General features: G+C 62.5%; 3 protein-coding genes and 1 long non-coding RNA gene across 5 annotated transcripts; 3 read left to right on the top strand and 1 right to left on the bottom strand.

The window, feature by feature from the left end:
- The first annotated feature begins 495 nt into the window (after positions 1-495).
- PEAK3 (PEAK family member 3) lies at positions 496-5,059 on the top strand. Of its 2 annotated transcripts, XM_030336158.2 has the most exons (4): positions 496-702; positions 1,007-1,294; positions 1,757-2,298; positions 3,603-5,059. In XM_030336158.2, exons 2-4 carry the CDS (start codon positions 1,213-1,215, stop codon positions 4,383-4,385), a joined length of 1,407 nt encoding a protein of 468 aa, XP_030192018.1. In that variant the 5' UTR covers positions 496-702; positions 1,007-1,212; the 3' UTR covers positions 4,386-5,059. The 2 variants fall into 2 exon arrangements, with proteins under 2 accessions (XP_030192018.1, XP_030192015.1); XM_030336155.2 differs by lacking the exon at positions 496-702 and having other exon boundaries at positions 709-1,294.
- Positions 5,060-6,929: 1,870 nt separating this feature from the next.
- Positions 6,930-9,363, bottom strand: OAZ1 (ornithine decarboxylase antizyme 1). The gene is given in 6 exon segments (XM_030336421.1): positions 6,930-7,346; positions 7,504-7,589; positions 7,681-7,853; positions 8,079-8,165; positions 8,167-8,233; positions 9,148-9,363. Coding segments are annotated over 6 exon segments (693 nt in total). The 5' UTR covers positions 9,294-9,363; the 3' UTR covers positions 6,930-7,212.
- Positions 9,364-10,961: 1,598 nt separating this feature from the next.
- LOC115528533 lies at positions 10,962-16,788 on the top strand. Its single transcript, XR_003973287.1, has 2 exons — positions 10,962-11,099; positions 16,743-16,788. It is a non-coding gene; the product is annotated as an uncharacterized LOC115528533 (long non-coding RNA).
- Positions 16,789-16,849: 61 nt separating this feature from the next.
- JSRP1 (junctional sarcoplasmic reticulum protein 1) lies at positions 16,850-21,884 on the top strand. Its single transcript, XM_030335113.1, has 7 exons — positions 16,850-17,093; positions 19,162-19,356; positions 19,741-19,778; positions 19,938-20,067; positions 20,418-20,594; positions 21,156-21,256; positions 21,376-21,884. The coding sequence occupies exons 1-7, from the start codon at positions 16,850-16,852 to the stop codon at positions 21,793-21,795; spliced, it is 1,305 nt and encodes a 434-aa protein (XP_030190973.1). The 3' UTR covers positions 21,796-21,884.
- Positions 21,885-21,923: the final 39 nt, after the last annotated feature.

The raw sequence follows: 21,923 nt of genomic DNA, 5'->3' as shown, positions 1-21,923 counted from the left end.
ATGAACCGCGAGATCACGACCTGAGCCGAAGTCGGACGCTTAACCGACTGAGCCACCCAGACGTTTTTTAAGGAAGAATCCAGCTGGTGTGACTGTCGTGAGGCAGCACAAGGGAACTGCTCTCCTTTATTCCCCGGAACAGAGAGGGGTGGCGATTTGCCCAACGTCACACAGCGAGTCAGAACACAGCCGGGTTCCGTGGAGCTGGGACGGGTGGGGGGCTGGTGCGCTGGGGGCTTCTCAGCCGCCCTGCACGAGGGACAGGGAAAGCAGAGAGAGAGGAAAGAGCCACCCCAGTGGCGGTGGTGTTTCTCGCTGCCCCAGCGCTGCCGGGGCTCTCTGCCCTCCCGAAGGCGGGGAGCCTAACTTGTCTGGCCGCCGGCCCCCTGGGGTGACCCCTTGCACCTTGCCCATGTCACCCCCCCTGCTCGCAGCCCTGGGGCCCCCCCTTCCTGGCCCAGGCGGCGCCCTCTGCCTGGAATGCCCTCCCCACCTTTGAGGGAGGTGTCCTGGGAGGGCGGGCGGGGCGCCAGGCTGGGGAAGTGGCACAGAGGCCCCCACACCGGCCTGCGGTCTGACAGTTGCACGGCACTTCCGGACCACAGCGGCCGCAGGCACACTGTCCCGGCAGGCCGGGGTGGCAGCTGCCCGGAGTCTGTCCCCAAGGCCCACCCCCTGCCCCTGGTCACTCCAGTTCTGCAGGTAGGGGCTCCTGGAGGGGTGCTCGGCAGGGAGGGGGCAGATGCTGCACCTTGCAGAGGTTGGGGTGACCAGGAATCTGGGGGGGGGGGGCAGCCGCTGCCCACTGCCTGGCTCGAGGGGGCTAGAGGAGCTGAGCTCTGGGACGGAAGCCCGAGCGGGTCCCTGGCTACTGTCCCCCCCCCACCACCAATGGCCCGCATTCGAAGCTGGACATTCTATTCTGTCCGTGTCACAGAGGCACGGGGTCCTTCTCCCTGCCCTGAAAAGTTGATGGGTGACATTCCTGCTTGCCCCATGAGGACAGGAGTCCAGAGAGGGCGACAAACCCTCCCAGAGAGAGCCACACAGCAGGTCAAGGCCGGGCAAGAAGACCAAGACCGCCCCTCTTGCCCGGGTCCCTGCACCCCCACCAACGCCACGGAGCCCTCCTGACTCCCGCGTGGGCCCGCCCGCGCACGCCCCCTGGAGTCCTCCTCCCGCCCACGCACGCCCCCAACTCTGACCTTCAGCATGAGCAGCCCCCCGCCGCCCACAGAGACCCCCGCACCTGACGCCCCCACCTGGCCGACTCAGCCGACCTACGGCAACCTCGGTGAGCCACCCCGGGGCCCTGGCTGGGGGACGCGGGCTGGCGGGGGCGGGTGGCTGAGCTGAAGGGCTGAGTCTCTCGTCACCCTCGAGGGAGCCCCCTGCCCGGTGGCGGCTGAGCTCACTCAGAGTGGTTGTTTCCACATCTTTCATAAAACGTTGTTAAGAAAAGGCTGGGATCATCAGCTTGTAAAAATGAGGAAGCTGGAATTCACGGGGGGGGTCATCTGGCCAGAGCCATGCGGCAAAGGGGACCACCTGCTGTGGGCTGGACACTTCTCGACCACTGATCTGTCACTCCTCCGGGCCTCGGTTTCCTCCTTTGTAAGCGGGGGGTGGTGTTCGTACCCCCCACGGGGCACCGGGCGTTGTTGAGGCAGTCGAGGCCGAGGGGTGGAGTCAGGTTCCCGAGGCCCCAGACTCTGCGAGGCCTCACCCCCTCCCCGCTCCCCCTCCCTCCCCCCAGGTGAGGTCCGCGCCCACCTGCTGCCCTCCAAGGCCTGCCGGCCCCCCCGGAAATCTGGGCCCCCCTCGGCTGACCCGCAGCCCCTGCCCCCACCCCTGCCCAAGAAGACCCTGTCCAGGACCCAGTCTCTGCCCAGCCACAGGGCCGCCAGCCGCAGCCCTGCTCCGGAAAGGCAGCCCCGGAGGCCCTTTGTGGGGTCCCACAGTGTGGACGAGCGCCAGGCGGATGACGGCCAAGCTCGGCCAGCCTGTCCCCTTGCAGAGACGCCCTTCGGCTCCCTCGACACCTCACTGGGCCTCTCCTGGCACGACCTGAGTTGCCCCGAGGCCACGCGCGCCGTCCTGGAGGCCCGGCAGCTGGAGGGTCTCCGCACTGTGCACTCCCGGCTCGAGGCCCGGCTCCTGGGGGGCCACCCGGGCCCCTGCCACCCCGGCCACGACTTCCGCCTCCTGGACAGCTCGCCCTACGTGGAGAGTGGGGACGCCCTCTACTACCGCATGGTGCGGGTGGGCGACGAGTCGTGGCACCTCCTGGCGGCCAAGGTGAGCCCTGCCCCCACCCCACCTCCTCCGAAGTTTCCAGTTTTCCATCTTGGGCACAACCCAGGACACGCACGGCGGGGGCTCAGCTGCCTAGTCTGCAGCGAGCATGGCCTAACACAGCCCTCAGCGCCACGTTTCTCAAGCGTGGGGCCACTGACATGCAAATGGCTGGGGGTCTTGTCTGCCGCCCCCCCCATGCCCCTCAGGAGCCTAGGAATCTGCATTGTAACCAGTCTCGGACGAACCCTGCCGCTAGAAAGCCGCTGCGTTCACCGCACTGAATAATCCTCGTCAGGAGCTGCCCAAACGTATGGAGCGTTTCCTTTGTGCCTTGAGCATCTGCGGGGAGTCCCGGACTCCTGGGTGATGCGAGTATCACCACATTTGTCCTAAGGGCGCTTCTGTCTTTTATGCGCCACTCAGGAAAAAAAAAAAAAAAAAAACAAAAACAAGATTCCTGTTAAACCACACCACCAGGGAACCTCACCCATTTGACAAAACGTGCTAGTGCAGGCCCGTAATTTTTACAGACTGGAGCGTCGTGGGGAGAAGGTTCTCGCTGGCTGTGTGTTCAGTTGACGGTTGGATCCTGGATCCACAAACAAACAAACACAAAAACCCTCCCCTGGCGATTCGAATCTCATTCCCAGAGCTGATGCTCTCCTGACCTGCTAGAAAGAGCCGTGTGCTGGCCGGTCCTGCAGCCACCGGCCACGTAGGACTTATGAGCACTTGAAACGGGGCTGGTCCGGCCCGGGATGTGCTCTGAGGGCCAACCATACACCAGATCACCAAGGCTTAGTATCTAAAAATTACTGTCATGTAAAACCCCTCGTTCATAGATTTGATGTTGATGACCGGCCCGTGGTAACATCTTGGATATATCCGGTCAAATAAAAACTACTGTGAACATTACGTTCGCATCTCTTATCGCTTTTTAAAAATGAGGCTTCTGGAAAGTTTTAATTATACCGTGGCCGCAGTTGCGTTTCTACTGCAGGCCCAGCCCTGGCGCCTTCGCCACCCCTGCCCCTGCCCCTGCCCTTGCCCTTGCCCGGAGCGGTAAGAACCCGCGCCTTTGGCAGGCCGCACAGTCTGACCCCTGAACACCACCCTCCTTAGCGTCGCTCTCCCTAAAATCACGTGGGCCACGAACATCCCAATTCACATTGAACCCCTGCTTCCGGAGGCGAGGCAGCCCACCTCCGCCACCGGAGACCGCAGCGGGGGCGGGGCGGGCAGGTGGAGGCGCTCGGCCGGGGTCTCGGCGGTCAGGCCCTGATGGCCCCCCTTTGCCCCCGCAGGTGTCCAAGTCGGGAGCGGAGGAGCCTCGCCCGTGGGGCCTGGAGCTGCAGGCCTCACTGCCCCCACACTTCAACCTCCAGGGGCTGTGCGGCCTGGTGCCCGAGGGCGCACTGCCCGGGGTGCCCTGGCCGGGCCCCGTGGTGCTGGCGGCCGAGGTGCCGGAGCGCACGCTGACCCAGTGGCTGGCAGAGGTGGGCACGCGGCGGCGGCCGGCGGAGTTGGCCTGGGCGGCGGCCCTGCTCCTGCTGCAGCTGAGCGCGGCCCTGGAGCAGCTGGAGGCGCGCGGCGCGGCCCTGGCGGAGCTGCGGCCGGAGAACCTGCTGCTGGCGGCGCCCCGGGGCTGTGCGGCCGCCGGGCCCCCGCGCCTGCTGCTGGCCGACTTCGGCCGCGTCCGCCCGCGGCCGCCGGGAGCCCCGGGCGCCCACGCGCCGCAGCTGGGCCGCCTGCTCCGCACGCTCCTCGGCCTCGCCGCGCCCTCAGCCACGCCCTTGGCCCACGGCCTGGAGACTCTGGCGGCCCGGCTGGCCCGCTCCCGGCCCTCGGCGGCCCAGACGCGCGGCGCGCTGCAGGCGCTGCTCTGGGGGCCCGGGCCCGAGCTGCACCGCCAGGGGGCGCTGCTGGGGCCCTGGCTGCAGGTGCGCCGCGCGCTGCTGGTCCTGCACCTGGCCGAGCGGGCCTCGGGTGGGGAACTGCCCGGCCTGGAGGACTGGCTGTGCTGTGAGTACCTGGCCGAGGCCACCGAGGCCTCGCTGAGCCACGCCCTGGCACTGCTGTGGGACTGACGCCTCCAGGGGCCGCGTGCCTGTCTGTTCCGGGGGGGGGGGGGGGGGGGCAGGCACACAGGGGACCTGGGCCGGAAGGCCAGGCGACAGTGAGGGAATGTGGACGCCTCTTCTGGGGTGCCTGCCCCCTGCCGTGCTGGGGACTTAGGCCCAAGTCGTCCCCAGGAAGGCAGGGGGCTAATGGCCGGCGCCTCCCGAAGCTTCCTGATGCCGGACGGCCCAGCCCTCCCCCAGCTGTGAACACTCCCTATCAACCGTCTCTGTGAGAGGGTGGGACCCCTCCGCCCACCTCCCGGCAGAGGCGAGGAGGATGCCCTTCTAGTGCTGGAGTCTGATGGTCACTGTCTTCATGAGAAGGTGCCCACGGTCCCTCCGACACCGGTAGCAGAGGCATCTCTGACCCTGGAGCACCCCCTTGTGCTGAGGACGGCCAGTGATCCTGAGTGTGAACGTCCCTGTCAAGAATGGCTTAAAAAAAAAAAAAAAAAAAAGAATGGCTTGGGGTCTCCAGGGGGGAGGGAAAGCTCCCCAGAACCTGAGACACCAGCCCACCCGGCAGAGCCCCCCCCAGAAGAGTCTGAACTCACCTGCCCCAATGCCACCCTGCCAGTCTCTGCACCCGCCTTGGCCCCCTCCCCGGTGCTCCGTGAAATTAAATTTTGTCCAGCCACCAAGCCTTTCCATGGGCTGTTCCCTCTGCCAGACCGTCCAAATCTCACCTGCTCCGAACAAAGTTGCCCCTCCCGGGCCCACCTTCGCCCCTCACTCTGCTCCCACCTCCTCCCAGAACACCTGTCGCCACCTGGAAGTATTTACGTCATTATCTGTCACCTAAGAACTTCACCCATCAGGCTGGGAGCACCCTGAGGGCAGAAAGCCAGGCTTAACACACAGTAGGTGTTTTTTTTTTTAATTTTTTTTAACGTTTATTTATTTTTGAGACAGAGAGAGACAGAGCATGAACGGGGGAAGGGTCAAAGAGAGAGGGAGACACAGAATCTGAAACAGGCTCCAGGCTCTGAGCGGTCAGCACAGAGCCCGACGCGGGGCTCGAACTCATGGACTGCGAGATCATGACCTGAGCCAAAGTCGGACGCTTAACCGACTGAGCCACCCAGGAGCCCCCACAGTAGGTGTTTAATTAATAGCATAGGATGATGCAATCACCTGGCAAGAAGACTCATCAGGGAACCTAAGGAAAAGAACAGAGTATCTCTGAAAAATGAACACAGAAGCCCCGAGGGGTCCCACTACCCTTGCCTGGGGACTCCAGTCATGCCCCTCACTTCCCTTCCCCCACCACGGCTAATCCCCCGGTATGACCAGGGTCTTCTCCTGCTCAAACATCTCCCATGGCTCCCTAATACCCTCAGAATACAGTGGGGCTCCTTCCAACATTCCACAAGCTCTCTTTGGCCAACCCCTCCTGCCACATTGCCTATCCTCGGAGCTTTCTGGCCACCAGACCTTGCCCAAATTGTTTCCTCCCCTGGATCGTTCTCCCCTCAAGGCCTGTGCTTTACTCCTACTCATCCTTCATTCAGTACCCCAGCTCGAGCCCCTTGTCCACACTCGCACTCCCCGCACTGGAGTGTTGTCCAGCTTTGTCCCTTCACGCCTCTGAAGACCGGCTGCACCCTCAGGTAGCTGAACATGCCTCTCCAGCCCCAGAGACACTCCAAGCCCTCCAAGTACCTTTCCTGCTCCATAAAAGATGCCCCCCTTTTCCAGCCTGTCTCCCAGCCAAGGCCTGGATGTGACTCCCTGGGCCACGCTCCCAGACGCAGCCAGCAGGTGGCACTGCGGTCCCGCCGATCGAATGCCTCAGGGCCCCTCCCCCTAGCCCGCCTACTGCTGGCCCCTCCGGCTTCCCCACCTTTGCCCCCCACCCCCACCTGCCAGGACCGGGCAGGCCGCAGTCCCGCCCCAGCACAGCACAGCACGCAGGGCCCTCTCCAAGGGGTACTGGTGCACTCGGGGTCCGCACCGGTGCTAAGGTGGGGCCACGTCCCACTCCCCAACACCTTAGCCTGGACAGTCCCCTGGGGGCCGACCTGGGAGCCCTGGCCACACCTCACCGGGGCCACGCCCCAAGCCACCATAACAAGCCCAGCCTCAGGCAGAGGGGACACTTCAGGGCCAGCCCGCATCCCAGCAAAGGGCACCTAAGGTTCAAGGGTGGGGCTGCTGGGAAGGACTGAGAAAGCGTGGGGTTCAGAGACGGCCAGGCCACAGGAACCCGGCCATAGCCCGGAGGGCGAGACCTCAGCCTTGGCTTCCCCCCAACCCCCGGAACAAGGGCCACTCAGCTCAGGGCACACTACGCCCGCCGCCCCAAGTCGCGGGCGGTGGGGACAGTGGCCGGCTGAACACCACTGAGCCAACACGGGTCTTGTAGGTGTCATCACTTTTATTCAGGTTTTCGAGCACTGGAAGAGCAGTAACACCTATCTTCTCAAGATCAGAGACCGAAGATTTCCAAAAGCCTTCAAATAAACTCCTTCTCCAAGTACAGGGACAATTGGAATCATCTTAAACCAGCAATAAAAAAGTAAAATATAAACTTTTATTTAGAATTAAAGCAAATACTTCAGTATCACAAACACAATATTAAACTTCAGGAAATATACTGCTAATTTGGAGTGAGCATTTATTTGCACAATCACAACATGCGGACACACCCAGCAGAGGCGAGCACCCTGCCGCCTGCGCCCTCGGCGAAGCAGTCGGTCACGCCGGCCACGCAAAGCAAAACACGCAAAGGGACCGCAGCCAAGGCTCCGAGGGCTCCCGCGGCAGAGCGCCAGGGCGGCGGGCGGCGCTGCCACTACTCCTCCTCCCCCGAAGACTCTCTCTCAAACGTGTAGGCCATGAAGCAAGCGTCGGGTCTCTTGGGGACAAGGGGATGCCCCGGTCTCACAATCTCAAAGCCCAAAAAGCTGAAGGTCCGGAGCAAGGCAGCTGCAGGGGAGACACCGTCAGAGACACCGCCGCCCTGGGGCCGCGCGCCCATCACCAGACGCCCGGAGGCTCCGGTGCTTGGGGGCGACGACACCCTCTCCCATCACCTCTGCAGACCCAGTCGTGCGCCCCCCCCCCCCCCCGGGAGGACCCCCACCTCTGTCATCGCGGTTCTTGTGGAAGCAAATGAAGACGTGGTCGGCGTGGAGCTGCTCCTCCGCGAACTCCAGAAGAACTGCGAAGCTGAAGGGCCCGCGTGAGCCCGCTGGCCACGCCCCCGCCCCTCCCCCCCCACCCGGGGCGGGGGGGTGGGGGGGCAGCCCCGGGCCCCTACCTGTCTTTGCTCCCCTCGGGCAGGGCCCCGCCTGGGATCTCGATGTAGAGGCAGCCGCCACTCAGCACCGCTCTCCAGTCGATGTGCTTGGAGCCCGTGAGCCTGGTCTGGACGTTCAGGACCCTCGTCTTGTTGTTAGACGTTAGTTCCTCTGTTACATTCAGCCGATTATCCTGCCGGGGCGCCCCAAGTCCGCACCTGGTATCTGCGCAGCAGCCAACCCGGAGAAGGGCCCCCCCCCCACCCCCGTCCCCCTCCCCCGGGGCGCGCGGACATCTGGACGCGGTTGGGGGAAGGGGCAAGTGGCTCGGGGACCTTGGCTCCCAGGAGGCACCGCGCAGGGAAGCAGGTGCGCCCCCCCCCGGCCCCCCCCCCCCCGGCGGCGCGAGCATACTCACGGAGTAAAATAAATTAGCTGAAAGATTGTGATCCCTCTGACTATTCCCTCGCCCACCTGGGATCTTCAGGGGTGGGTGAGGGACATCAGGAGCACCACCGAGGCCCTGGACCCAGGTTACTACAGCAGTTAGAAGCGGTGACGGAGGCCCTGGAACTGCAGCCGACGGCGCCGGTGAGCCGGGCCGCGGTGACACCGGCGCCACTTCCGCCTGTCAGGGCGGCGCCGGCACAGCGACCCCGCCGCCGCCGCCGCCGCCCGGCTCCCGTCCCCCACCCCACCCCCCACCCCCCCGAGGGCCTCAGACCCGGACTCGGCCTCCGCCGCCACTTCCCGTTTCTTCCCCAACCCGCTCCACTTCCCCTTCTCCCTTCGTCGTCGGCCGGCCCCGCCGGGCTCGTGGGGTCCGGGCGGCACCCCGGGCGGCCAGCGGGGCGCCCCCACCCCACCCCCCGCCGGCCCCGGGGTTGCGTCATCTCGCCGCCGCGGCCCTCGGCCCCGAGGGAGATTTTCACAATCGGCGCAGCCCGAGCGCCAGCAGCCATTTGCTGCGCGGCGTAAACAGGCTCCGTGGTCGCCTCCATCTTGCGCGGCTCCCATCCGGGGCCCCCAGAACCGCGGCCGTCTACGTGGCGGGGTCCCGGGGGTGAGGGTGTCTCGAGGGCAGCCGCGCGGCGGCGGGGGGGAGGGGGGGGGTCCCGCGGTCAACGACAGCCGGCCGCGCCCGCACAGCACGCACTCGCGCGGGCCTGAGTCGGCCTCGGGCCAGCCCGCCCCCGACCCGCCCCCTCGGCCCCTGACACCGCGCCCGCCCCCCAGATCAGCGCACAGCGCCCCGCGTCCCAGGGACTCTCGCGCCCCCCCAAATCCGATCGCCGTCGGGCCCCGGGGACCCCTAGGGGCCGCCGGGAGTAGGGGGGGGTGGGGGAGGACAGTGGGCACCCGCCCCCGCCGCGATTATGGCCTCGACAAAGGGGCGGACCTCGGGCTCCCCGGACTTCCGTGGCCGGCGCCCCGCGGGCCTGCGCGGCCGCGCTTCTGGAAGCTTCGGGCGGGGGCGGGGCGCTCACCTCTCGCTGCTGCGGCCGCCGCGGCTGTGCAGGCTGAGGAGCGGCATGGTGCGGCTGGCGTGGACGGTGGCGCTGGGTTTATCCCCCTCCTTCTCTCTGGCGAAGCAGTGGCTGTTGAGGATCCGCTGCAGGGAGGATTTCACCATCCGGCCGCTGGGGTCCGAAACCAGAAAACCTCCGCTGCGCTTCTCCGCGCCGCCGCCGCTGCTCGCCGTTCGCAAAATGGCGCCGCCGCCGCCGCCCGCCTTTATAGGCGCTGTGTCCGGGCCACGCCCCCTCGCCGTCTGGAGCGCGGCCGCGCGAGGGGGCGGGGCCACGGGGGCCCCCGGAAACGCAGGCGTGCCCGCCCCTCTCGGCGTCTGATTGGCGGGAGGCCGGGGTTGGGGCGGGGCCGCCTTGGGCCCTGCCCCCGCTCCTGACGACGCTCTGCGGGCTCTCGGGGGGCGGGGCGCCGTGGCCCGGAGAACGCATTGCGCGTCCCCCCCCCGCCCGCGTCAGCTGGGCCTGGGGGCGGGGCACCTCGCTCAGTGCGACTTCGGGAGGCGGGAGGCTGCGTCTCCGCCCTGGTTCCCCGTTCCTCGTCCCTTCCGGGGCGACGACAGAGGCCCCCGGTATTTGCGGGAGGGGTCCCAGAGCCACCCCCCCCCCCCGGGCAGGATTACCTGCAGGAATCACCCCGAAAGGATCGGGCCTAACGAGGGTTTTCTGCTTTCGTGTTTCACGTTTTAAGACGGCTGCAATTAGAAAGCGAAGCTTCAGGGTTAGAGACGCATTTGGCGGACTCGGACGGAGCCTTACCCTCGGGAGCTCCGATGCGGGGCGTCCCCGCGGGGAAACTCATCGTTTCACGCGTGCACCAGACCCGCCGCGGGCAGAAGTGCCACTCCCCGCGCTTAAATGCAGGAGCGCACTCTCTGCGAGCTAACTCTGGGACTTACCAGGGAAAATGCTGATTTTTGCAGGTCCTGCTTTGTTTCGTGGTCTTGGGTTTCCGGCACATTTACATAGAGGCTCCGAACGAAGCGTTACCTAGCATTGAAGCCGCTCCTATTTGGTTTTTGTCTTCACAATTCCTGCCTCTCGTTTTAATTTCATTCTACTATGTCCATTTGGGTTAGAGCCACAAACTTGTCCCTAAAGGGACCTTGAATGATTGCCAGACCAGCAGGAGCTCACTCTCCAGAGCACGTACGCTGAACCCCTGGGTGTCTCCGAATTCCCTTCCGTGCCCATCGCACTGTTTGTTATACAGTAACTCCCAAGGAAAACAATGTCCGATTTACAGCTTCCCTCCATGCGTCATCAAGACTCCCTCTAAACTGTTAAGGATTGCATGTAGTGGGCCAACCAAAGAATTTTCCTGGGAAAGAATATTTAAGCCATGACTTCGTTTAGAGTTGCAGCTCCCAGTGAAAATTAAAAGCAGGTGGATTGCTGATAGTGAACTTCCTAATCGTTTTCCATTGGTATGCAGAGACGCGTGCTTTGGTTGTGAGGGCTCCCTCCCACCCACCCTGGGGTGCTGCTTCAATATTCTCACTATTTGTAGGGTTAGTATCTTTGTTATAACGAAGGTCCTGTTTTCTTGACGCCAGAAGAGCCCCTGAGCTTTGAAATCTTTTTTCTTCCTTTCTTTTTTTTTTTTTTTTTTTTTTTTTTTTTTTTTTTTTTTTTTTTTTTTTTTTTTTTTGGTCTCTTGATGGCTCTCCAGTGTTTTGCACTGACGAGTGATTCTGGGCCAAGAGTCCGGAATCCAGACCTGCCACTGGTCACTGGGTCACATGGTGTTTACTCCCCATGCCTGAGGCCAGAAAGTGACAGAGGTCACAGTTGAGCCTCAGCCTCATGGGTGACTGTCTTGTGCCCGGGGCAGAGTCTGGGGAAGAAGATTTAGCCCTCTTCAGCCCACGGGGAACCAGCAGGAGCCTCGAGAGGAGAGACCCAGCACCCAGGTGGGGAGGGCCCCTTCTTCATCGACAGGTTTTGTGCCCTTGCTGGCCAAAGCGCTCTTCTAATTCGGAATCGTTGTGGGTGGAAAGCTGGGGCGGGGGGTGGGGGGCGTAAGCTCTTAAAAAACAAGTTGCAGCACCTTGCAAAAGAGCGGAGCTTGGAGAGAAAAGGGGGTACGTGTGGGGTGGGGTAGGACAGGCCAGGGAGAGCCAGGGAGAGTAGCCGCAGGGGGCAGGGCATCCTAAGGCCTCCCAGTGCCGTGGCGGGGATATGGGAGCAGTGTCACTCACCCTCTCGGGTCTGGATCTGGGGGACAGCTCCCTCTGCATGCTGTCAGGGAGGTAGGGGCGCCCGGGATGAGGAACATGTTCATCAGCCTCACTGACTGTGGTGGGGGAGGGGACCCAGGCGCCTGCCTCCACCAAGATTGCAAACACTGAGGCCGGGTCAGAACATCCTCCTCCCAGATCTCATCTGGCACGAAAAGGCTTGCTTGCTGTCAGATCTTGGTCACCGCCCGCGGTATTCAGGTGCTGAGGCAGAAATTGATTCCCACTATGCACAGTAGGGCCGGTCACGCCTGGGGGTGTCCCAGGCACTGGCGGGGGAGGGGGTTGAGCATACCCCCGGTCCCCACCACTCGATGCCGGGAACCCCTTCAGTTGTGACAGCCACAGATGTCCCCCGAGACACCGCCCCGTGTCTCGCAAATGTCATGTTTTCCTTTCTGTCTACTCTGGGCGCACCTGCAAATGTTGTCTGTGAGGGAGGAAACTCCTCTGTCGGAAGAGCACGGTGGAGGAGAGCTCCCGATCAGCACAGGTATTCAAGGCAGCCCCCCACCCCGGGCTGGGCTTGCTGGGGACCAAGACGGAAGTCAGACTGTGGGAGCCTGTGAGAGGCGAGGGACCCCCAGACTGCAGGGTAGGAAAGAGGCATATCAGGGAGGGCCTCGTGGAGGTGGTGAGCTGAGCTGCTGGTAAGGACAGCAGAGGATGTGGTGCCCGATGGCGAGCCCAGGCTTCATGTCCCGGTGAGATCAGTGTGGCAAGGTCTGATATCTGGGGGCGCCAGGGAATCTGAGGGTCTCACTCTGATTTTTAAAAAGGAAGTGTAGAGTATAGTTGGCTGATTAACAACCTCCCCTTCAACATCCGCTCCTAGTTCTGGAATGTGTGAATGTGTCACCTCACCTGGTAAAAGGGGAACGAGTCAAGGCCCCCAAGGCGGGGGTGGCCCTGGGGCCCCGGGGGGGACCAGCCCTGCCCAGGCCTGGGCGTTAGGACTTCTGACCCCAGAGCTGTCAGAGAATCGATGTGTGTGGTTTTAAGCCCTCAGTTGGTGGTGATTTGTCACATTGGCCCCGAGGGACTCCCACTTAGAATGATGTCAAGGTTCAGTATGTGGGTCAGTGACGTGGGGCGTGTGGCCATGTAAATTCCGTCCAAACGCACGGATCTCTGTCTCATGCTGAAGCATTTCAGTATCCGCAACCGACTTTGCAATAAAAATCCAGGGGGGCGCCTGGGTGGCTCCACTCGGTTGAGTGTCTGACTCTTGATTTCAGCTCAGGTCATGATCTCACGGTTCAAGGGTTCCAGCCCCACGGCGGGCTCTACACTGACAGTGCAGAGCCTGCTTGGGATTCTCTCTCTCCCTCTCTCTCTCTGCCCCTGCCCCACTCATTCTCTCTCTCCCTGTCTCTCTGTCTCCCTCTGCCTCCCTCAAAATAAATAAACTTTAAAAATAAAATAAAAAGTAAACATAGAAAAAGCTTGGGTCTCCCTTCATCAGGTCCACCTGGCCCTTTCTCCCATCCTCACTCCCAGGAACGAGACAGCAGAAGGGTCTTGGCCCCTTGAGCAGGGAAACGCGAACTAAGCAGTCACCAGCCATTCTGAACACGTGTCACACAGCCCGGCTGTGCGTCAGGCCCGAGGAAGGCTTCAGACGGCTGCAACCTGGCCACGAATCCACACAGGCGTCTGCGGCCGTGCGATAAAGCACGGGACACCAAACCGTGCTGGTGACATGGTGACAGGCCGGTAAACAACGCGGGTTCAAACAACCAGAGGGGGCGTCGACCAAGAAACGGGTGCGGAGTATCTCACACGGGCCAACTATGTCCTTGTCTCGTTGATATTTTCCAATGCACTCTTCCTTATTTTACTCTGTGGTGCCCAAGTGTTTTTACAAAGGTTTCGTGTTAGAAAGAAAATGATCCACAGGCTGCCACCCGAACATAACGGTGGCACCGTTCTTGGTCCCGCCCCGTGTGGCCCGCACCTCTGTTTTTTTTTTTTTTTTTTAATTTTTTTTTTTTTTAATTTTTTTTTCAACGTTTATTTATTTTTGGGACAGAGAGAGACAGAGCATGAACGGGGGAGGGGCAGAGAGAGAGGGAGACACAGAATCGGAAACAGGCTCCAGGCTCCGAGCCATCAGCCCAGAGCCCGACGCGGGGCTCGAACTCACAGACCGCGAGATCGTGACCTGGCTGAAGTCGGACGCTTAACCGACTGCGCCACCCAGGCACCCCTAAATTTTTTTTTTTAACGTTTATTTATTTTTGAGACAGAGAGAGACAGAGCATGAACGGGGGAGGGGCAGAGAGAGAGAGGGAGACACAGAATCGGAAGCAGGCTCCAGGCTCCGAGCCGTCAGCCCAGAGCCCGACGCGGGGCTCGAACTCACGGACCGCGAGATCGTGACCTGAGCTGAAGTCGGACGCTCAACCGACTGAGCCACCCAGGCGCCCCCGCACCTCTGTTTTTACCACGCTTTATCTTCGTTTCTGTAGAATTTCTGTTGCTAAATACAAGAGCAGCCGGTAGGCGTGACTCTTGATCTCGGGGTGTTGAGTTCGAGCCCCACGTTGGACCTAGAGAGTACTTAAAAAGGAATAAATACAAGAGTAGAGGAAACTAAATACATACAGGCATGTTTCTTACAGACATTTCTTTATATATATATTTTTTTAATTTTTTTAATGTGTATTTATTTTTGAGAGAGAGAGAGAGAGAGCGCGTGAGCTAGGGGAGGGGCAGAGAGAGGGAGACACAGAATCCGAAACAGGCTCCAAGCTCCGAGCTGTCAGCACAGAGCCCGACGCGGGGCTCGAACCCGCGAACCGCGAGATCGTGACCTGAGCCGAAGTCAGTCAGCTTAACCGACTGAGCCCCCCAGGCGCCCCAAACCGTAACATGCTCCTAAGAGAAAAGAAAGCGTCGTTTGTTAAACGAGATGTTCAGATCCTCACGGACGATGCTGGTTTTTAAAAAGCGAACACGTAAGTGACGTCACCACGGAGGGTCACGGAAACAGCGAGGAAAGAATCCTCAGATGTTGACAGTGTCTGGGTTGGGACGAGAGTATGCCGAGCTTGCTAAACACTGTCCTCGCCGAGCTCGTCTACGTTTTCTAAATGTTCGGGCTTTGTCGTGTAACAGGAAGAATGCGCTCTGTTTGGGGGTGCGGGGGGCCGCTGGCCTCAGCTATGCAGGTGGGCACATTTGTCAGCTTTCACGGTGGCTCCTGGGGGGAACTTACTCGCTCAGGGTTTATGCTGCTGGTGACCCACTGCTCCAATCCACCCCCCCTCAGGGTCCCGAAGGGGCTCTCGCTTTCCAGCTGCAAACCCCTGGGTCCAGGTCTCAGGATGAGCCTTCGAATATGGAGAAGAGAGCCTAGAGCCCCCCAGAGCAGGGGACCCCTGCTTCTCTGCACGGTCACGTGGGGAGAAGGAAGTTTGGGGATGTAGGTGTTTCTCGCAGCTGCCGTAACTAATAACCGCAAAATGAGGGACTTTAGTCTGGGGGCAACTTCTGGGGGCAGAGTCTGGAACCCAGGCATCCGCAGGGCGCCCTTCCCCTCTCTCCCCTAGAGGTGGGGAGGGAAGGGGGAGGGTCCTTCCGGCAGCTCCTGGTGGCTCAGACATTCCACCGGTGGCCGCGTCCCTCCGTGTCTGCCCCCCACCCCCCGCACGTATCTACATCATCTCCTCCCCGCGCGTGTCTGTTTCCAAAGTCCCTTCTCCTTACAAGAGCCCCATCCTGAGAATGTCACAGACCGGGGGGGGGGTTATAAACAACAGAAATTTATTTCTCGGTTTCGGGGGCTGGGAGTCCAAGGTCCAGGCGTCGGTAGATTTGGTGTCCGGTGGGGGGATCCCATTCCTGGTTCGTGGACGGCTGTCTCCTCCCTGTGTCGTCATGTGGGGAAGGGATGGGGAGAGTTCTCTGGGGTCTCCTCCATGAGGGCATTGATCCCATCCACGGGGGCGCCAGCCTCACGACCCAATCACCACAAAGGCCCCACCTCCAAATACCGTCACGCTGGAGATTAGGTTTCAACATACAAATTGGGGGGGGGGGGGACACACGCCTTCAATCTGCAGCGGACCCCAATTCCCAAGCAAGGCCACGTCCTGAGGTTCTGGGTGTTAGGACTCGAGCATGTGTTTTGGGGGGGGGGGTACAGTGAACCCAGTACCGGGGTCAGAGGCGTGTCCCAAAGATCAACCTTCGTCAAGGGGCCTCATGTGAGCCGTGGGGGAAATGTGGGAACGGGTCCCGTAGGGCGAGGGCCCTCCTGACTGAGTGCAGGCATATTTCCCACAAGTGTATGACTTTTACAGCAACCATGGGAGCCCGGCTGCGTGCAAATTGATTGGGATTCCACGCGGGGGCTCTCTGAGCCCAGAGACCCCTGTCCCAAGTCCTGATGCTCCTGCTCCCATGCTGCCTCCCGGGAGACCTGTTTGCACTGGGAAATTGCTATGACAACCAACGTGTGTCTGGGGTGGAACCGACTCACTAGGTTCTGTTCTGATGGCGCGATATATTCCACCGTGTTTTGACAGTTTAAATTCAACAGAGTCTCCTCCCGGTGCCGCTGACGTCGGGGCGGGTCACTCTGGGGGCAGAGCAGCGTCCCCGGCCCCACCAGCCACAGATGTCCACCCCCCCCCCCACACACATGGCTCAGCACGGGGCAGAGTCACCCCGGCCGAGAGCCACAGACCTACGGTTACAGAAATCGTGTCTTTTCACACATTTTAAAATATATGGCTCATGTACGGTATTTAAAAGGTTTTGGAGGCTTTCAAAATAAGCTTATGACTTTTTTACTCTGACAGTTCACGTTAGTTACTCAGTTAGGGTTCTGTTTATCCAGACAGCTCCTGTGGAAGGTGGGGACATTTTTTTTTTTTTTTTTTTTTTTTGGTCACTTGGCATGCCACTTTGGTAACTTCCAATGTATGTTTTGGTCCTGTCCAGGTAAAGTGGTATTTTAAGATTCTACATGAGCTCACGGGGCTTGTCCCCTTAATTCTGTCATACAAAATGGAATTCATTGTTATGCAATCTTTAAAAATTTTTTTAACGTGTATTTATTATTGAGAGACACGAGAAACAGAGCCCGAGCAGGGGAGGGGCAGAGAGAGAGGGAGACACAGAATCCAAAGCAGGCTCCAGGCTCCGAGCTGTCGGCCCGGAGTCTGATGTGGGACTCGATCTCACGAACCGTGAGATCATGACCTGAGCTGAAGTCGGGGCTGAGCCACCCAGGTGTCCCTCTTCACACATTTTAATATTAAAAACTTGTTTTTTTTTGTTTTGTTTTGTTTTTGTTTTTTTTTACAGGTGATGAGTCTGGCATGTATAGGGCATCTCATAAATCTGGTATTAAGAAAAAAAGACTTCAAAGCAGGGACTCCAACAGGTACTTGCACCCCCGTGTTCATAGCAGCATGACTGCCGTCCTTCGGTGGATGAAGGACAAACACGCTGTATCCATTTACACCCCGGAGTATGACCCAGTCCCAGTTAGGAAGAACGTCCTCCCACCTGCCACCGCGTGGAGGGACCCGGAGGCCACCGTGCGCAGTGACAGGAGCCAGACACAGAAGGACACGTCCCGCGTGACCCCACTCACAGGGGGTCCCCAGAGGAGTCCCGTCCACGGAGACAGAGAGCGGATGGTGGGAGCCAGGGGTGGGGCAGGGGGCGGGGAGTCCGTGCTTCCTGGGGGCAGGGTCTCAGTCTGGCTGGGGAGATGGAAAGTTCTGGAGACGGGTGGTGGGGGCGGGTGCAGGACAGCGTGAGTGCCTGATGCCGCTGAGCTGTGCGCTTAGGGACGGTCACGATGGTGAATTTCAGGTTGTGTGTATTTTACCACAATAAAAAAAATCAACGTATAAAAATCCACGATGAACATGATCTCGACCTTTTCTAAAGACGGGATCTGACCCGGGGCTCGACCACCCAGCACCTCTTCTCCTCTCCCTAATCTCACCCTGTCGGATGCCAGCGAGCGGATACACGCGGCGGGTCCGCCACCGCGAGCAGGAGCGAGGCGCCCGCCCCCGCCGCCCGGCGGACGGACCCGAACACGCGGCGCCCAGCGAGGGCACCCGACACGAGCGGCCACGCGGGGTGTGAGTCCGCGTGTGTGAAACGTCCGGAACGGGCTCATCCACGGACGGGGAGGGGGCTCGTGGGGGCCGGGGGAGGGGCGGTGACGGTTAACGGGGAGGGGGTTGCTGTTGGGGAGACAGAATGTTCTGGAGTTGGTGGTGGTAGCGCCACCCCGCCCATGGTTGTGAGCGGTGATTTCATATGGATTCCAGGTGCGGAAACAGAGGCCTCCCAGCTGGCGTCCTGCCCTCACGCCCCTGGCCCCACAGGCCCCACGAGCAGGGGTGCAGCTGAGCCCCGCACGTAATCGGTGCTCCGCATGCCCGCTGATGGAATTCGAGGGACCCTCCCTGGGTGCTCCCGCCTCCGGGACCTCCCTTCCTGGGCTCGGGGACGGCAAGCAGCTTTCCCAGGCCACCGTGGCCAGCCCAGCAGCGGCTCTGTGCTGCAGCGGGGGTGGGGTCACCCTTGGGCCAATGCCCAGTCCTGCTCTGAGCGTGGGGGCCACCCCAGCAGCAACCTCGTGGCCGGGCCTCCCCCCACCCCCGCCTCGCTGCAGCCTGCTGAGCTCATTGGCCCAGGCCGCGGCCTCCAGGCACCTGTTGCTGTCTGTCTGGGGGCCACCCTCCCCGTGCTCCATCTGTCCAGCGGGCTCACTGTGGCGGCTGTGCAGTAAGTAGGGCAGGGGGCGGCCTGGGCAGAGGTGGGGGGTCCCCTGGGTCTGGGGGAGGCCATCTCGGAGGTCCGCGGGAGTCCCCAGCTCTCGTGGGGGCCCCCCTACATACCTGAGGGCACATACCTGCGGCCTGGCCTGTCGGGGCCCCTCCCCCAATGCCCTGCTCCAGCCCCAGGGAAGGGTCACTTTTCTGGCCGGAGACGTGACACAATGGTGCTGGCAGCCAGGGGCACTGGAGACCCCAAAGGCTTTGGGAAATCGGCAGGACTGGGTTCGACCACAAGCTCCCTCCGACCTCTGGCTGACGGCTGTCTCCAGAGACTCAGTTTCCTCATCTGCCCTATGGGAGCAGAGGCAGTGGGAGGAGGCAGGGGCCCCAGCATTGGGGTCAGGAAGCTCCTGGGGGGGGGGGGCCCCTGCCCCTCCCTGCCTGTAGTGGCCAGAGTGAGGCTGGTCCTGACCGCTGCAGCGTGAGCTTCTAGATTTAGGGGTGGGGGTGGGGTGCAGCAATGGCAGACGAGGATGGTCCGGAGACCCCATGTGGACAACAGCCTGGGAGGGGCTGGCACCACGTCGGCCTGTCGCGCTGGCTTCCGGCACCGGATAAAAATAGTCCCTGCTCTCAGAGAACATGAGTCGACCCTGGGGCCAAGGGTTCAGGTCTGGGCTCTGTCTCATCTCCGTGTGACCTTGGGGGGGGGGGGTCCCAGCCCTCTCTGGGCCCCAGCAGCCTCCTTGTGCTCAGGGAGGGTGGGCTATGGGGAGGGGTCCCAAGGCAGGGGGCGGGGGGGGGGGAGGCATGAGGGCAAGGCTGTCCCGCCACGCCAGCCTGAGTGTGAACTTGCCAGGTGAAGGGGGTTCCGGGCAGAGGGGCCAGTAATGGCTGAGGTGAGAGGCGGGGGCCAGTCGATTCGTGTACACGGGGCGCCCCCCAGGTCAGGCCCACAGCGGGGCCTCAGCAAGTGTGAGCCGCCTCTCGGGCGAGACGCCTTTTCTGCAGCCCTCCTCCCGCCCAACTCCGGATCCCAGGCTTCTCAGACGTCTCCATGACAACCAGGGCCTTGCAGGAGCTGGATGGGGGCCTGGGCAGCTGCCAAGCAGGCCAGGACCTCTCCACGCTGGCTGACCCCTGCCCTGACCCGCCCCTGGAGGACAGAGCTCGAGGTACCCACAGAGGCACTGGCAGGATGGAACCTAAGCCCCCGTCTTCCCATTGAGCCGGAGGTTGACCTCCAGAGACCGGGACCTAGACTCCCACGTTGGACTGGTTTAAACTATGCTCCCTGTTTCCGGCCTCTGCCCGTTAGTGCCTTGGGGATCTATAAGGAGCCCCAGAAACATAAGCGCTGGGCCCCGCGGGTCAGGAGTCAAATCCCCGCTTGTCCGCAAAGTGCTGTGTGCGTGTGGGCAGGGCTGCCTGTGAGCCTGTTTCCTTTCTAATCTGTAAAATGGGAGCCATCACCCACCCTTAGCCCTGCAGAGCCCAGCAGAGGGTGGGATGGGCCCGGGGGTCTCACGACCTTGACTCTCTCTCTTTCCCTATTACAGCAACACCGAGGCTGGCCGACTCTAGCAGCTGGTCCCCTGTGAGCAGCCGGGGCCCCGGGGTTTCAACCTACGATGCCCCTGCAGCCAGGGATACGCTGGCCAAGGGGGTGGCTTTCTGTACTCCGTGGGAAGGGTGTGGGCTCCCTTAGGGGAAAGAGACAAAGGGAACACCCCAGGCGACTGGTGACTCCTCATAGGATTCTCAAGAGCCGGCAGCAGAGAGCAGCCCCACAGGCAATGTGGATGCCAGGCCCAAGAAGACAGAAAAAGAGCCTGTGACCAAAGTGGCCCCAGGAGCTGGGAAAGAGAGGCTGAAAGCTGGAGCAAGTAGGCTTGCAGAAGGCAGGGGTGAGGTGGGGGCGTGGGTGCGGCCCAGCAGGGCGTCAGATCCTGGGCTGCTGGGGCTTTGGATGTAGGGGGAAGGCAAGGGGGCGCAGTGGAGCTGCTGGCTGGGTTCTGTCCCGGGTGTCACCAGCGGTCACTAAAAGGGCTTGGGACCCTCTGCTAAAGCATAACACAACCTCAGCCTCGGTTAATTACCTTCTAGATTATTCTCCCCATCCCAGGGAAGCTCCGAGGCAGGCATGCAGGGCCGCGTGGCCAGGCAGGGAGGAGCTGAGATCAGGGCCCAGGTCTGCCCCGTGGGGCTGTGCCCAGCCCAGCGCTTGCTCCCGCAGCTCCCCGGAGCCCCGCCCGCAAGAAGGCGCAGGCCGCCCCTCCCCCGCAGCGGCCACCGCCGCCCCCGACCCCGGCCCTGAGCGAGGAGCTGCCCTGGGGAGACCTGTCACTCAACAAGTGCCTGGTGCTCGCCTCACTCCTGGCGATGCTGGGTTCGGCCTTCCAGCTGTGCCGCGGTGAGCCTGCGCCCTCCGGGGTGGGCTCTTGAATACCCGCCCCCGCCTCCCCGGGCTGGTCCCCTTCCCCCTCCCTCCCGCCCCCGCCACGGTGTGGACCTCAGAGGAGTGCTCGTCCCCCGACTGCCCCGCCTTGTGCCGGCACACTGCTCAGCGACTGACCTTGGGCGCCCCCAGGGCGGGGCCTCCTCCCCCACCCCCACCCCACCCCCACCCCCACCGGGGACCTGACCCTGGGCCCTTCCTCTCCCCCCGTCGCATTTTGGCGCTCCTCCCCCCTCGGTGAACAGGTCCTCACCCACCTCGGGCCCTGCCCCTCCCCCCGCCCAGGACTGGCCCTGTGAGCCCCCTTTCCAGTGTGTGCGCTCCGGGCAGCTCTTGTGGCCCTTTTGCACCTGGAATGAGGGAGACTGGGAGGGAAGGGGGCGCCCCAGCAGTGAGACCCTGGAGCCTTCCCTTCGGAAGGCTCGGAGCGGGGAGGGGGGAGGGCTCCAGCGGGGGGGACGCGGGTGGAGGGCGCGGTGTGCGCCGTGGCCTGGGCTGACACCCCTCCCCTCCAAGATGCTGTGGCGGGGGAGGCAGGTACCCCTGCACCTGTCCCCGAGCCGTGGGTACCGCCCAGGTCGGCACCGGAGCCGGCGTCGCCCCGGCCCCCGCCCCCGGTAAGCGCCTCCTTTAAGTGACCGCGGGCGGTGGGGGGGAGGGAGGGGCCTGGGCCGGCAGGGGAGGCGTGCGCTGACCCCACCGTCTCACACCGCCGGCGTGGCAGCCGAAGCCCGAGGCCTGGGTCCCCCCATCGGGACCGCCCGCGCCCCAGGTGGAGGCGGAGGAGAAGGCCGAGGTTCCTGGGAGCCGGGAGGCTGCAGAGAAGGCTGCTCGGGAAGAGCGCGCGCCCAAGGAGGCGCCTCGGAAGGAGGAGAGGCCTCGGAGGGAGAGGCCGCCGAAGGCGCAGAGGCCGCCGAAGGAGAGGCCGCGGAGGGAGGAGAGGCCTCGGAAGCAGGAGAAGCCACGGGCCGCCAGGGAGCCCAGAGCAGCCCTACCGCGGCGCTGGGAGGCAGGCGAAGGGGGCCGTCGGCCTTGGACGCAGGACTCTGGAGACCCCGGGCGCAGGAAGAGGCAGGCCTGGGGCTCCCCGCGGCGCCCGGACGGGGACCGGCCTCCGGGCCGCCAGAAGCAGCGGGCTGGCAAGGGGCGGGACTGAGCCAGGCCTCGGTACTGTGACACACAGTCCAGGGACCCCCGCTCGGTGGCCCCCGCGGTTCAGTGAAATAAATTGAGTGCTGCAGCCCCCGGGCCGCCTGCTCCTTTGAGCCTCGACGCCGGAACCTG

The sequence above is a fragment of the Lynx canadensis genome, chromosome A2 (assembly GCF_007474595.2).
Source record: "Lynx canadensis isolate LIC74 chromosome A2, mLynCan4.pri.v2, whole genome shotgun sequence".
Lineage (NCBI taxonomy): Eukaryota > Metazoa > Chordata > Mammalia > Carnivora > Felidae > Lynx > Lynx canadensis.
The sequence above is the reverse complement of the archived record's forward strand: the minus strand, read 5'-3'. Positions and strand labels throughout refer to the sequence as shown.

Bases quoted from the DNA above. Each gene is read 5' to 3' on its own strand.
- PEAK3 (XM_030336158.2), top strand. From the start codon at position 1,213: ATGAGCAGCCCCCCGCCGCCCACAGAGACCCCCGCACCTGACGCCCCC. The intron at 1,295-1,756 runs GTGAGCCACCCC...CCCTCCCCCCAG, and splicing joins GCCGACCTACGGCAACCTCG to GTGAGGTCCGCGCCCACCTG. The intron at 2,299-3,602 runs GTGAGCCCTGCC...TTGCCCCCGCAG, and splicing joins GGCACCTCCTGGCGGCCAAG to GTGTCCAAGTCGGGAGCGGA.
- JSRP1 (XM_030335113.1), top strand. From the start codon at position 16,850: ATGACTGCCGTCCTTCGGTGGATGAAGGACAAACACGCTGTATCCATT. The intron at 20,595-21,155 runs GTGAGCCTGCGC...CTCCCCTCCAAG, and splicing joins GGCCTTCCAGCTGTGCCGCG to ATGCTGTGGCGGGGGAGGCA. The intron at 21,257-21,375 runs GTAAGCGCCTCC...CCGAAGCCCGAG, and splicing joins CGCCCCGGCCCCCGCCCCCG to GCCTGGGTCCCCCCATCGGG.